This window comes from Balaenoptera ricei, chromosome 19 (assembly GCF_028023285.1).
Source record: "Balaenoptera ricei isolate mBalRic1 chromosome 19, mBalRic1.hap2, whole genome shotgun sequence".
NCBI classification, from domain to species: Eukaryota; Metazoa; Chordata; class Mammalia; order Artiodactyla; family Balaenopteridae; genus Balaenoptera; species Balaenoptera ricei.
Window position 1 is genome coordinate 10061151 of NC_082657.1, and position 15405 is coordinate 10076555.

The 15405-nt window shown below is 51.1% G+C and overlaps 1 protein-coding gene across 2 annotated transcripts in view; it reads right to left on the minus strand.

Moving 5' to 3' along the window:
* Positions 1 to 906: 906 nt before the first annotated feature.
* The window catches only part of MARK4 (microtubule affinity regulating kinase 4), a 28937-nt gene continuing 14438 nt past the window's right edge, over positions 907 to 15405 (minus strand). The window contains exons 9-18 of one of the 2 annotated variants that reach the window (XM_059905649.1): positions 14625 to 14744; positions 14057 to 14156; positions 12572 to 12681; positions 12306 to 12465; positions 9236 to 9453; positions 6722 to 6825; positions 4252 to 4530; positions 4029 to 4108; positions 3003 to 3047; positions 2048 to 2214 (exon numbers count right to left, since the gene is read on the minus strand). In XM_059905649.1, the coding sequence (XP_059761632.1) occupies positions 2150 to 2214; positions 3003 to 3047; positions 4029 to 4108; positions 4252 to 4530; positions 6722 to 6825; positions 9236 to 9453; positions 12306 to 12465; positions 12572 to 12681; positions 14057 to 14156; positions 14625 to 14744 (1281 nt within the window). In that variant the 3' untranslated portion in view covers positions 2048 to 2149. Of the gene's footprint in view, positions 2215 to 3002; positions 3048 to 4028; positions 4109 to 4251; positions 4531 to 6721; positions 6826 to 9235; positions 9454 to 12305; positions 12466 to 12571; positions 12682 to 14056; positions 14157 to 14624; positions 14745 to 15405 lie in introns of both variants that reach the window. The other variant, XM_059905648.1, reaches the window with a different exon arrangement.

Here is a 15405-nt window from a genome sequence, read left to right on the forward strand (position 1 = left end):
TGTCAGCTCCGTGAAGAATACAACAGTTGACCCTACTATGCTCTAAATGGGCAACTGAGGCAGTTTGACTAAGCCTCTTCCCTGCATGCAACCCTCCACGGCTCCCCAGTGCCCTCGGATGAAAGCCCAGCCTGCTCACTTTGGCCCACAAGGCCCTGGGTGAAGCAGCCCCGCCCTCCTGCACTGGACAGCCCTCTACTGCTTAAGTCTATCATGCTTCCACTTCCCTTCTCCTGCTCCTGACACCTTGACTTTCCTTTGGGGAGCCCCTTCTAAGTCCAGTTGTAGGCACAGGCCACTCCAGAGTCACAGCGACTGGTCCAGGGACGATCACATGACTTAAGCTCAGCAGACTTTCTGCTGCAGCAACTAAGCTGGAAGGATGAAAGCTTGGAACTGCTGGCATCATCATTGCCATCAGGGAGTGCCTACTGGATGAAACTACTAGAATGAAACTCACACTGAAAAAAGCAGAGGTGAGCTGGCCTGCTGCCTAGATCCAGATGTACCTGAAGTCAGGCACCCCTGGCCTATGAAATGAGCAAATACCTTTTTGCTTAAGTGTAGATGGATTATGAGTCCTAATACAGCATTTCTCTTGCCAATTCTCCACCCACCCCCAACACAGCAGCCACCCTGAAATTACCCACAGTTCTCTGAGCTATACCATGCACTTCCACTTCCAGGCTTGTGCCCAGGGCATACCGAATACCTGGTCAACTCCTACTCATCCTTCAAAGCCCAACTCCGGCACCAGTTCCTCCGGAGTGCCTTCCCCAAACCCCCTCACTTTCTCTTCTGTGGCCCCCAAAGCAATGGTTTCTCTAGTGTCTATCAGAACCCCCCCACAATAGACAGGGGCTCCCTGTGTCTCCGTGTCCACACTGGGCCTGGCATGGAGTAGGCACCGGTCAATGACTGTTTATTGAATAAATGTACTGCTGGAGTAAGAAGTGGCTTAGAGTCCAGTATAACATGTGGGTGGGTATGTGAATGGATGAACGGGGGTCCGATATAGGAACTGGGGCCTCGTGGATGAGGCCGAGTCCTGTCCTGCCCTCTTCCACAATCATTCTTGACCCTCACACCCCCACTACTCCCATTCTGCAGATGAGAAAACCGAGGCTCAGAAAGGAGAAACCACTGGCCCAGTCACACACCTCCTCTTCATCTCACTTGCAGGTGAGGGCAAGGAAGGAAGACCCCAGGGTCAGCGTGGGGGAGGGGGGACTTCCTAAGTTTATTGGGCAACAGGCTGCAGGTGAGGGGCTGACAGGAGGAGGGTGGGGCTGTAATAACTTAAAAACCGGAGGTGAGAGCGGCAGCTCCTCGGGAGACCTCTGCAGAGGGGAGGGTCCGGGGGTATTTACAAGGATTTGTACAAAGTGCCCCGCGCCAGCCTGGGGCAGGAAGGGGGGGTTCGAGCAGGAGGGGATGGGGAGGGGAAGGAATCTGCCTCTCTGACCCCCACTCCCGACCCCACCCACCCCAGTTCTCCAGCCTTTAGGCTCAGCAACTCTTCTTGCCCCTGCCCAAGGCCTAATTCTTGAGCTGTTGGGGGGGAATGGAAGTTTCCTGTTTCCCTTTCTGCCCCCGCCCTGCCCCCAAAGTTTCCTCAGGTGCCCCGAGGCAGGGTGAGGGGGGACAGGACAAGCTGGAGGCTCCAGGAATGTGCCAGCTTTCCCTGCTAAGCCCCTTTGCTCTTCTCTCCTGCCCAGCGGCCCCAGAGAACAGCAGAGGGGACAGTCTCTGCCCCCAGATCGATTTCAGGGAAACTGAAGTGATGACAAAGGGAGAATCCCCTCCTTGATCCCCTTTCTCTCCTGCCGAAGCGAAGTAGGAGAGGAAAAGAGGAGGGGACCCAGGGCCGTGACGGCTCAGAGCTCGAGGTCATTGGAGATGCGGGTGACGAGGGTGCGGAAGGCCAGGGCAGTGCCCGCCACGCGGCGGAAGAGAACTCCTCGCAGGCCCGGCCGGGGCAGCTGGCAGACCTCCACTTCAAAGTGGGACAGGGGCTCGGGCCCGCCCGCACCCCCGTGCAGGCAGGCCAGCAGGAACGGCTGGGGCTGGCGGCAGCGGCAGCGGGCGGCCGCCGTGGCCTGGCGCAGAGCTGCCATCAGGGCCTCGGGCGGGCGCGAGCTGGTCAGCTTCACACTCCAGGGGAATCGGAGCAGCCGGGGGGCGGTTTCCGTTTGATCCCAAGGTAGATGGCAACTGAGGTGGGAAGATATTAGGGGTTAAAGATGGGGGAGAAGAAGAAGGTAACCCACTGTTCCCACTTTGGGACAGACTCCAAGGACAGACTCCCTGCCTAACAAAGAAATGTCTCGCCTAAAATACCAAGAGTGTTCCCCTTGAGAAGCACTGCAGATCTAGTCTTTCTGGTTTAGGTGGGGCATGAACACAAGGGTGAACACATGACTCACTTCCGGTCAATGAGAGCATGCAACCAATCAGTGATTGGTTCAAAGATGAGCATACCACTAAGTCTGACCAATCAGAATACTCCACCCTTCTGGTCCCAGGCATTGGTTTAGGAATGGACATGTGACCCATTTCCAGCCAATGAGATTCGGTCCTGGGACTGTTGGAACTGCCGGGGAGGCTCTTTATTTCCACTTGGGTTTCTACAATGGCCCAGAGCTGTTGGCAACCCTTGTGCCTCATTGGATGAGAGGGGAAAGGAGGTGTGGTGTCAACAGGGGGAGGAGTGGGTTAGAGATGGGAGAGGCTGAAGTTAAAGATGGTCAAGGGATAATGCTCAGGGATGGAGGTGGAAATGAGAGGAAATCAAGGGGGCGGGGGTGGGTGAGAGGAGCCAGCAGAGAAGGGAGGGTCATAGGGACATTTCAAGAAGTTGGCCTTGGAGGATGAGGATGAGGCTTGGGCCCCATCTAAGGGTCTGGTGGGGGGGGTGAGGAGAGGTACTTACACAAGTGGGGTCTGAGACAGGCAAAAGGGGAGGGGCTGGTGTGGCACTCAGGGGAGGCACATGCACTCACCTTGTGACCTCAGGTCCCCCGATTCTCTCAGGTTCGTCTGTGACCCTAGGGGAGGGGAGGGGGGAAGAGTGTCTAATCTGGACATAGGGGCCTCTCCCTCAACCCACTGGCTCCAGGACTCTGGCCAGGCCCTGCCTCAGCCCTGGTCCCTCCCTGCTGTATGGAGCTGGGCTGGGGAGGGCTGGGAGTCAGGATTTGATTTCCCTCTCCATGCCCAGAAGCGGAGCCCCGTTTGAAATGGTTAGTGCAGGCTGGAGGAAAGATACTGAAGGATTTGGAAGACAAAAGAGGGGGGTGGGTGGGCAGAGACACATACCTACATATAGAAGGACACACACACATACACACACACACACACACACACACACACACACCCCTCCTTCAGGCTGTACTCAAATGAAACCTCCTTAGTGAGGCCTGCCCCATTTAAAACTGCACCCTCCCTTCTCCACACCCCTGACCCCCACTTCCTTGCTTCCTTTTTCTCCTTAGTACTTGTCACTACCTGACAGTATATATATTTTACTTATTTATTGTTTACTGTCTGGGTCCCCTAGTAGAATGTCCTGGGCAGGGATTTTATCCCTTTTGTTCACTTTACTCTGGGCCCACGATGGTGCCAGGCACACAGTAGACACTCACAGAATAGTAATAGTAAATATTTATAAAGCATTTTCCAAGGCAAGATTTTAAGCTCAGTCCATGCATCACCTCACTTAGTGATATACCTCACCGCACAACAACCCTATGAGGAAGGTACGGTTATCACTATCCCCATTTTAGGGAAGGGGAAAGTAAGGCCCAGAGAAGTTGAGTCATTTGCTTAAGGGCACTCGGAAGAGCTCGGGTCTGAACCCCAAGAGTCTGGCTCCAGAGGCCAGACTATTGTTTATTAACTGAGTGAGGAAATGAACCACCGGAGCCCCTACCCGACTCACAGCGCCCCCTCCCGCCAGGCCCGCACACAGGTCAGCCATGCAGATAGAGAGGCAGAGCCAGTGAAAGCAGAGGGTGGAGGGGACTTACTGATCTTGGAACCCTGGGGCAGAGAGGCGCCCGAAACGCAGCGGTTAGAGTTCTGCCGTTTAGAGGGATCGAGGGTAACCCTGCAGCGTGAGGAGGGAGGTGAAGGGTGAAGGAGGAAGAGGAGGAGACGTGGGGATACAGAGGCAGAGTAGAGCAGAAGACAGGTTAGGCCCCGTCAGCGCCCCCATCCCGCTCCCCAGACCCCACATCCCGTGGGGCTCACCTTCGGGTCAGTTTGGAGGTCAGCTTGGTGAAGAGGTTGGTGGTGGGGCGGGGCCGCCCAGGGGGCAGGGGTGTGGCCTCATGGGCCAGCGTGGGAGAGGCGGGGGGCCCGTTCTGCACGCCCCCACCTGCCCCGCCCCCTGCCCGCCTGTCCCGGACCTGGCCGCCGTGGAACGTGCTGCGGATGGTGGAGCCGCGTGCCAGGCGGCTCCGCTCCCCGGACGGGGGAGCCAGGCTGTGACTGGAGGGGGAGGCGGGGGGCACCCGTGGGGTCCCCGAGCTGTGGGCAGAGAGGTACAAGTCAGGGTGGGGCCTTGAGGCAGGCCAAGTCCCCAGCCCCCTGCTTCTCCACTGGTCGTTCCTGAGATCAGAAACCTCTAGCAACCTGGGGCTCAGAGGCAGGGCTGCTGTGTACGTCGTGCGGGCGGTGCACTGTGCAGCCCTAGTGTTGTCTTACCTCCTCGTCTCAACTCCCAAGTCGTCCCTCCTTCAAACTACCCTTTCTTTAAACTCTGCCCCCTCCAATCTGTCCCCTATCCCCAATTCTCCTCTCTCCAAACTCGGCAATTGAATAGATTCAGATACATTTTTGGATGAATCCCTTGCTATTTGCCATCCAAACCTCAGGAACCAAACCAAGTGTGCAAACACTTTGCTATTATTCAATCGTGGGAAAGGAATAGATGTGAACATCAAGGGGACCTACGTTCATTATGAAAACGTTTCAACAGGTGAAAAGAAAGAGGAAGGCACCCTCTCCCTAACTCTCTCAAGACGCTGTGTGGGCAGAGGTGGCTCCACTAGCCCAGGACCCTCCTCTAGGCCCTCTGAGGCTCCCAGTCCTGACAGCAGGAGCCAGACCTCCAATTTCTATCCTAGGGAGCCGGGACCAGCCTGGATCTCAAAGAGGGAGCCCTGATTGGCAGATACCACTACCTCTCTCCCAGAATCCATACACCTTGTTTTACTCTTAGTGACCAAACCCCTTAGAGTATGAACATTGCACATGGCTGCCCAGCCAGATACTACATTTCCCAGCCCCCCTTGCAGCTAGGGGTGGTCATGTGACCATGCTCTGGCCAAGAGAATATAAAGAGAAGTGCTCTGTACCATTTCCGGGTCACGCCTCTAAAAAGAAAGCAGTTTGCACTCCACTTTCTTTCCACCCTACTTGCTGGTTGGGAAATAGTGGCAATTGGTGCAGTGGCCTCAGATCCAGAGCTGGAGCTTCATGTTGAGATTGGTCCTGAATCCTTGGAGGACCCTGCCTCCTACCTCTGGATGGTTGCATCACAGAGGACTAAACCTCCATCTCATCCACTGCACTCTGGGGTCTTTTCATTCCTGAATCTATAATCTAACTATACACTTATCTCTCGGCCAGAACTGGGAGGCTATATATTATAGTGGTTACAAGTACAGATTCTGGAATCAGTCTGGAATCTTTGCTCCTTGACTTACCAGCTGTGTGGCCTTGGACAAGTTACTTAACCCATCTATGCCTCATTTCCTCAGCTGTAAAATGGAGATAGCAGGATCGACCTCATAGAATTGTTAGGGGCATTCAACTAGCTAATGTACAGAGTCCTGGCACATGGTTACTGCTTGAAAACTGTTGGCTGTTATTATTTTTATTTAACAACCACAAAAAAGCTCGTATTCATCAAATGCCTTCTGTGTCTCAGGCCCTGTGCCAGGTACAAGGACACACCTGATCTCCACTGGATCCCTCTAATAGGGTCTGGAGGCAGAGAACAGCAGCCCCATCTTACACAGGAGGAAATGGAGGCTCGGATACCTGCCAAAGGGCTAAGAGGCAAGATTCAAACTCGGAGCTGAGTAGCCACAGAATCAATGCCCTCAGCCACTCCATTACCTCGCCCCCACCAAAGAGTAACACCCGCATCTGTTTATCAGGTGCTTCCCAGAGTGCACCTCGGCGTCACGCCTGCCAGTCCCGGTGGGCGGCAGTGTCATTATCCTGAAGCCTGCCCCACTCCCAGACTTGAACTGGGATGTGAACCAATTCATTCCCTTTTTATGCTCCAGCCAGTCTGTACTGGTTTCCCTCACATGCCAGCTGAAAGAGACCGAACAGACTCAGGCAAAGAAGTTTGAAACCCAGCCAACCAGAGGATGTTGAAGCTGTGACAATCTGGGGCTTCTCTCCAGCTCTAAAAATGGATCATTCAAAAAAAAAAAAAAAAGAATCAACTCAGGTTCCCAAGGCTCGTAGGCAGAGAATGGGTCAGACTGCTTTCCTGGTGCTGACGGCTAATTAATTAAGGGTGGAGGATTTTCAGGGGAGTCTGGGAGAGGGAGGACATGGGTAGATTCTGCCAAGGGAAGGGCAGACACAGACTCCCCAGTCCCCATGGCACCCCTTCCCCGCATCTATCATCTGAGATCAAGGGGGGCCCTGCTCACCTACACCCCACTGCCCCCTCCCTGTTGCTGCCCTCCCTCCATACCTGTTTTCTTTGCCATTTGGCAACAGGGATGGGCGCTCAGCCCCCGGGCGTTCTGTGCAAACGTAGGTGTTTCTGCGGGTCATCATGCTGGGGGGGAGGTTGTTCTGCAGGAGACAAGGCCAGGAGGAGAGTGAGGGAGCAAAGGGATACCCCTTAATCCCCCCTTTTACCCTCTCTGGCCTCCCTCATTAGGAACGAGGCGGGGAGGACTTCCCTGGCGGTCCAGTGGTTAAGACTCCGTGCTCCCAATGCAGGGGGCCCGGGTTCGATCCCTGGTCGGGGAACTAAGATCGCGCATGCTGCAAGGCGCAGCCAAAAAATAATAATAATAAAAAAATAAATAAAAATAAGAGGAACGAGGCAGGGGCCTGTGTGTGAACTGAAAGTGAGTAGGTGGTTTATTGTACTTTGGCTAAAGACATGAAGGGTTAGTGGGCCATCCCAGAATGTAGGCTGAGAGTCATAGAAGGCCTTGGAGCTGGGAGGAGAGAAGGTCAGGGAAGGTTCCCAGGGGGCAGCCTTGCCCCCCTCTCCTCTCCCAGCTCTCCCCCACCTCCAGCCACATCAAACTTTGAAAAACATACTTATTCATGCCATGCTGTCTCTCCTCATAAAGGCCTTTGCACATGCTGTCTTATCTGCTTGGATATTCCTCCTACCTTTCCCTCTGACTCACTCTTAGCTATCTTTCAGGTGTCAGTTCATAATATATCCGCGCCCTGGCCCCAGGCTGAGTCAGCTACCTTCTTTGCACTCCCTGCTACAGCCTTGATCACTCTGGGTGACCACATCTGTTCACACATACATCCCCACCCGCTACTGCACTGAGCTCTCCGAGGACAGGAATGGCATATCAGGATTCTGTTGCCTCACAAAATGTGTTGGAAAGCGATCCCTCTTTCTTTCCTCTGGAAGTCTGCCTAAGTTGGGTATTATTCCTTCTTTCAGTGCGTGGAAGACTTCCACCAGCTTAAAGCCACCTGGGTCTGGAGTTTTCTTTATGGGAAGATGTTGATACTGTTCAGGTTTTCTATTTCTTCTCGTGTCAGTTTTGGTTAACTGTGTTTTTAAAGACATTTGTCAATTTTGTCTAAGTTGTCAAATTTATTGGCATAGAGTAGTTCCTAATACCATCTTACTACCTTTTTATGTTAGAACAAAGTTCTCTTTTTCACTTCTGATAGTGGTAATTTTGTGTTTGCTGTAGTTTTTCTTTCTTTTTTTTTTAAAATTGAAGTATAGTTGATTTACAATGTTATGTACTGTCTTTTTTATTAATTAGTCTTTCTAGGGGTCCATTGATTTTATTAATCTTTTCAAAGAATCAGACTTTGGCTTGTTGATTTTCTCTAGGGTACATCTGTTTTCTCCTTTATTGATTTCCTTTCTTCTCTTTATTATTTCCTTTATTCTACTGCTTTTCTGGGCGGGGGGGTGGTGGTGGTGTAGTTTGCTGTTCCTTTTCTACTTTCTTAAAGTGTGGGTTTATTTCAACAATTACAACAGCTCTCATTCATTGAGTGCTTACTGAGCCAGACACTGTGTGAAGACTGTACAAGATCCTCCCAACAACCCAAGTTCTTTGATGAGCTCATCTTCACAGGGTGGAATAATGAAGCTCAGAGAGGGGAAGTTACTTGCTCAGGGTCACACAGCTCATCAATGAAATTCAAACTCCGGTCTATGTAGCTTCAGCATCCTGACCACCTTCCTGTAACTTGTCTCCACCCTTGTCTCTGATGATGAGGATGTTTTGGTTCCCTTAGCTTGTATTATATTATTCTAAGGAGCTGTAGAAGCAAGAAAGCCAAATGCTACATTCCCCAGAAACTCCTCTGCAGCCCAGGTTCTGGATATGAATGGGTTCTGCCAATCTTTGCACTCATGAAGATCTGGAAGGTGGAAAAGGGGTGGCAGCCACTTTCTTGCCCCCCTTTGACTTGGGCTCACACAGGCAAATCCGTGAGATGAGGGTCTTTGCTTCAGCAGGGCACCAGTGCCGGTTCTCCAGACTTCTGGGCAGCAGAGGCTCTTCTTCCGGAGAATGAAGTTTCTGAGTCTTGCATTGCAGCCATGACCGTATGTTCTTGAATTCAACAGAGCTAGAGGTGGCCTCAGAGGTGGCAGCTCCCTTGGTGGGTCAATTCTGCTGTGGCAATATGTCATTCTTGTAGGTCTTGTCTATTGCCTGCCCCTCCAGCCCTTCCTACAATTGTGTAAACACCACACCTAATTCCCCGTATTAAATCCTTCCCGTCGAAAGCACAGAGTACTTCTTTCTGACACTGAATCCTAATTTATACACTAGAATCAAGCACAAGCTTAGGCAGAGAGAGCACTCAATAAATGTCTGTTGAGTGAATGACTGAATGGATAAAACAAAGAGTCCCGTGTGGTGGTCTGGGGAACAGGATAGGAAACGGCAGAGACTGAAAAATGTGACCCAGGTGGCATCGATAGGCTGGGCCACAGGTGGTGGCACCCCTGGTCCCATCCCCCAGCCCCTCCACTCACAGGGGTGCTCGTACTGTCCTTCCGCCGCTCTGGGATCTCTGCCTTGTTGGGGTTGTGGGCGCTGCTGACCATGGGGCTGGAGGGGGGCAGCCCTCGGCTCCCGCTCCCCGCGGCACTGCAGCTCGCCTTCCGGCCTGGCAGGCGCTCCTCCTTCAGCTCCGCCTCCCCTGTGCTGGTTGGGCTGCGCTTGGGGTGCAGGGGTGCAGGGGATGGGCCACCTGGTAGAGGGAGGGGACAGTTTAGGGTTGGCGTCACCTGGAAAAGCCAGAACCGACTCCAGATGATCCTTAGGACCTTAGAATTCCTCACATAGGCTACAACCTTTGCATGGGCCATTCTGATAACATCTAAGTGACAACATATATACTGACCCAGAAGCTCCACATAAATGACATGACACACATACAGGTTATTCACTGCATCCTTTTTTTTTTTTTTCAGGCCAAAAGACTGGGAACAGGCTAAATGCCCCTTAATATGGGAATAACTAAGTAAGTCAAGATATTGTCACACAATGGGAGTACTATGCAACTATAAAAAATGTTCCAATACAGAAAGATTTTCAAGATAGACTGTGAGGTAGAAAAGGCAAGGCAAGGTATGAGGTCTACAGTGGGCTATCATGTGTATAAAAAGGGGGAAGGACTTCCCTGGTGGCGCAGTGGTTAAGAATCCGCCTGCCAATGCAGGGGACACGGGTTCGAGCCCTGCTCCAGGAAGATCTCACATGCCGTGGAGCAACTAAGCCCGTGAGCCAAAACTACTGAGCCTGCGCTCCACAACTACTGAAGCCCGCATGCCTAGAGCCCGTGCTCCGCAACAAGAGAAGCCACCGCAATGAGAAGCCCGCGCACCGCAATGAAGAGTAGCCCCTGCCTGCCACAACTAGAGAAAAGCCCATGCGCAGCAGCGAAGACCCAACGCAGCCAAATAAATAATAAAATATTAAAAAAAAAAAGGGGGAAAAGTGTTTAACTGTATCTATTTATCTATACTTGTTTATAAATGAACGTTGCCCAAAGGCTATCATTTCTATTAAAAGGAGAGAATATATCTTTATAGTATATTAATATATTAATATTGTATTTATCCATCTTTATGCATTTAAAAATTTTTCTCTTTCTCCTTCTTTTCACATCTGTCTCTTTATATACTTATATATGAATGAAACTTCTCCGAAAGAATTGATATAAAACCGGTAACAGCGGCTGCCTCCAAGGAAGACTGGGGGCTGCGAGATACGTGTAGGACAAAGACTTTTTTACCATCTACCCTTCCTGTGCTATCAAGTTTTGAAGGATGTGAGTGTGATAGTTTCAAAAACAAAACAAAACAAATTTTGTTCTTTAGAACATCTTGGGAATTTACAGTTTTAGAACCTGGGGGTTAAACGTGTTCTAGAACTTCAGAGAGTCAGAACTTCTGCATGTTAAATCCTCAGGAAACTTAATGCGCAAAAGTCCCAGAACCATAACAAGCTCTACAATGACAGACACAGGGCACTCAAAAACCATCTTTTATCCCGAGAACCCCAGAACCCTGAAGGTCTCTGTGTGGGTTATTTTTAAAGGCTACCGTGTTCTAACCATAGGATGTTGGAGTCACAAGCTTCTTAGGGACTCTCTGGGCCAATCTCGCTATTTTATAGGTGGGGAAAAGGAGATCCAGGGGAGGGGAATGGCTTGACCATCCAGAACAAAGCAGGTTCTGCTCAGGACTGATGCTAAGCTTCCCTGACTCCCCTCTTCCTGTACTAGTGCCCGTCCCAGAGTAAAGAATTTCACCCCTAGAGAGAAATAGGGCTGCAAAAATAACAGAAAGTTGTAAATCACCTTGGCAGTTCCTTAACTGTTAAACGTAGAGTTACCATATGACCCAGCAATTCCACTCCTAGGTACATGCCCAAGAGAAATGAAAACATAGATCTACACAAAAACTTGTACATGAATGTACACAGCAATGCTATTCACAGTAACCAGAGGCGGAAACAACCCAAGTGACCCTCAGCTGATGAATGGATAAACAAAATATGGTATATCCATGCAATGGAATATTATTCGCCCATAAAAAGAAATGAAACACTGATACTGCTATGATACGGATGAGCCTTGAAAACATGATGTTAAGTGAAAGAATCCAGTCACAAAAGGTCACATACTGTATGATTCCATTTATATGAAATGTCCAGACTAGGAAAATCTACAGAGATAGTAAATAGATTAGTAGTTGTCAGGGGCTAGAGGTTGGGGTGGATGGGAGATTTGAAGTAGATGACTAAGGGTTATGGAGTTTCTTTATGGGGTATTGACAATGTTCTAAAGTTGACTGTGGTGAAGGATACACAAATCTGTGACTATGCTAACGCCACTGAACTGCACACTTTAAATGTATGTGAATTATATCTCAATAAAGCTGTTAAAAAATAGTGGGGATGATTAACATTTGTTGAGGGTATAGGTAAGAGACCTCCTGGAAGTTCCCATGTCTCATTTGTGGTGGTAGTGGTGGTGGGTCTATTTTCTGCAGGGGATGAGATATGTTAGTTGCAGAATGTGGGATACAATCAGGTGTCTGCCCACTCCCTTCCCACTAGTAAGTAAGGAGGAGAGGCCAGGGGGCAGGCTCTCAGCAGCCATTTTGTACAATGTGTCACCCTGTGTCCTAGTCAAGTGGATTAATCCCAACTGGACCCTGATATCAAGTGAACCAAAGAGATTCCAGCTATTATTTGAGCTGGCCTCTAAAACCGAGTTGCAAGGAGTTAAGAGACTGGGAAAAAGATAAGGCAGGATATGTAAGAAAGAAAGGAAAACCCAGACGAGCAGAGAAGAAGCAAGACACAGAGTGTCTGCTCTGGGTCTGGCTGCTTTTCCAGTTTCTAATCCCTTACTGAGTCTGGCTGCCTCCAAATTTCATGCAATGTCCCTGCACCTTTATAAGACATTCCTCCCTTCGTTGCAGTTGGCTCGAGCAGGTTTCTGCTGCTTGCCAGCCAGAGAGCCCTGATGTAATGCAGGTCCGAGGCCCTGGGACCAGGGATGGCATGTGAGGGTGCGGGGCCGATACTTACAGAAGTCGCTATGCCTGCGCTGGCGGTGGTAGGTGGAGGAGGAACTCCGCTGCCCTTTGCTGTGGCTGGTGCCTTTGCTGGAGCTTGTTCCATTGGTGGTGTCGCTGGGCGCCCGCACCCGTGCCAGGGCCAGCCCCGGGGTGCCCCGGTCCCCACCCTCCTGCAGGAAGATGACAGACGAGGAACCTCAGACCCTGTCCCCTGTGCCCCAGATGTCCCACCACCCCGGGCATCGCGCATCCCAAATGTCCCTGACGCCTTCTGACCTCAGTCTTCCTGCCCAGCAGGAGGTAGGTGGCAGTCACTTCGTTGTACTTCTGGCTGGTCAAGGCCTCTTTGATTTCTTCCCGCGTGTAGCCCATACCCACCATCACCTCTGGGAGAGGGGGATGGAGAGGAGGTTCAGTCTCCCCAGATCCTTCCCTTCCACTCGTTTCTGCATCACATAATGCCTGCTCTTTGGCTTGTCCAGTATCCATTCCTCCTTCTGCCAGCAGCACCCTGATTTTCCTTGGAACAACATTTCTTCCCAGCTCAGATCACCTGGCTGACTCCTGCCTGCTCCAAGCCCCAAGGGCGGGCATATAACTCAGGTCTGGACCATCGGAGTGTTCCATCCCCAAGGCCATGCTGATTGGTTCAGGGTGGACAGATGACCCAGGTATGGCCAATCAGAACGCTCCATACCCAAAGCCACAGTGACTGGTTAGGGTGGACATATGACCCAGTTCTGGCCAATAAACGTGTTCCATCCCCAAGGTCAAATTGACTGGTTCAGGGGTAGTCAATGGGCACCGCCCTAGGGCTTCTATTGGAACATTAGGAAAGTGGCTTCTCTTCCTGATGGGGTGTCCAGGCCACTAGGATATGCTGTTGTCAGCTTGCTCCTGGCAGGGAGAGCTGCCTGGGAAAGAAGCCACCACTGAGAAGATCCCTAACAACTGTCTCTGAGTACCTGGATCCAGCTGTGCCTGAAGGCTGATATACCCTGGCCTTTTCAGTTATGTGAATGAATAACATCACTATTAGGTTAAAACACATGAAATTGCTGGTATTAAAATTTTTTGAGCTATTACAATGGCAATTTCACATGGTTCAACCTATTATTATTATCTGGTTTAAGCCAGAATGGCTTGGGTTTTCTGTTACTTGCAACCAGGAAGTCCTGATTAATACAGTCAGATCTGATGGTGGCCTTGGTTTCCTCAGCTGTAGAATGAAGGTTACTGGATAGTTCCTAAGGGGCTCTTCCAGGGCTAATGCTTTTGGGGTCAAATGTTCAAGGGCTCCAGGCTGAAGGGACTGGGACCAAACGGGTGGAGGGTGAGGCATGTGCCAAGGTGGGAGTTTTTCTCAAACATGCAGATTACTGATGGCTTTGACCAAACTCTTCTGGAAGTGACTGTGATTTCTTGTGTCTTAATAGTCAAAGTTAACACAAAAGCACTTATTACATGCCTGATATAAGTGCCTTTATATAAATTCATTCACTGACTATTCATAACAAACTTATGAGATAGGTTCTCTGATTATCCCGTTTTACAGATGAGGAAACAGAAGCACAGAGAGGGGAAGCCACTGGCCCTGGGTCACACAGCTAGAAAGTAGCGGCGCAGGGACTGGAGGCCAGACTTCTCTGCTCTCCCCAATTGCCTTGCAAACTTCTGTGATGCACTAACCAAAGGGGTAGGTGCTGGGAAGCTCCCACCCCTGGCTCTGCGGCCTATGGCTCTGCTCCCCCTGACCCTCACCGATTCGCTTGGTGTCCCCGAAGTCCTCCTCGGGCTCTGTGTATGGCTTCAACTCCTCACCCTCATAGCCGATGTTGATCCATTTGTCTTTCATGATTTGCTACAGGAATCGGGAGCAGGACAGGGAAGGGGAAAGAGAGCTGTCAGAAGGAACTGGGAAAAATATAGCTTCCCACCTCCCACGTAGGCCCCCAGATGGGGTTCCTGCCCTGCCCCGCCCCCACCTCCAAGGCCTAGCACCCCAGAAATCAAGAGCTTCCTGAGAGCTAGCACCTCCTCGCCCCATCCCTCACCCACCCAGCTGAAGCCTCCTGATGCCACCCTCCCTCCTCCGCATCATCTGGGTCCCTGGCACCCTGTAATCACTCTAGGAGCTCATTAGCTAATTACTGGCATGTCGGGGAGTGGGCGAGGCTGTTTGGGGGGCGGTGTCAGGACGGGCCTGGGAGCCTTTTCCTGGGCTGCCTGTCTCCCCTCACCTTCCAGCAGCAGGTCGGGCACGGGAGAGGAATAGTGCCAGCCAAGAAGGCTTCAGTGGGAGGGGTGTGGGGCTGGAGGCTTAGCTTACCTCGAGGGTACAGCGTTTCGCTGGGTTCAGCACCAAAAATCTCCGCAGGATGCTCTCACAGTCTGTTGACATGTAGAAAGGGACCCGGTACTTCCCTCTGAGGACTCGCTCCCGCAGCTCCTGGGGGGACGGGGTTACTGGGGGAGGGGTCCGCCCCGCCTCCCCACCCATTTTCATTACACACACACACACACACACACACACACAATCTTTCTCCCAATCCCCCGACAAAAGTGATAGGAGCTCCAAGTCCCAGCCCTGATGCAGTGGGAAAAACCCCACCACTTTTTCTCGACCTCAGTTCCCATCTGTAAAATGGGAACGTTGTCATAGATGCAGCAGTTTTCAAAAAAGTTTTTTTAAAAAGCGATATAACTTTTCATTCTGAGTTAATCTTACAGAAAGGGTGAGTTCTATAAGCCAGATAAGAGGGGAGGTGGGTCGATGAGTCAGCCTCTGGGGCCTTAGTTTCCGTATCTGTAAACAGGGATCACAGCACTCATTTCCCAGGCTAGGGTAGGAGTGAGTTTGTAGAAGTAAATGCCTAGCACGAGTCATGCCCAGAGCAAGTACCTTTTTTTTTTGACCGTGCCACGTGGATTGTGGGATCTTAAGTTCCAGGACCAGGGATCGAACCTGGGCCCTCGGCAGTGAAAGCGCGGAGTCCTAACCACTGGACCTCCAGGGATTCCATAAGTGTTTTTTTAAAAATTAACTAATTAATTAATTAAGTTTTGACTGCATTGGGTCTTCGTTGCTGCGGGCGGACTTTCTCTGGTTG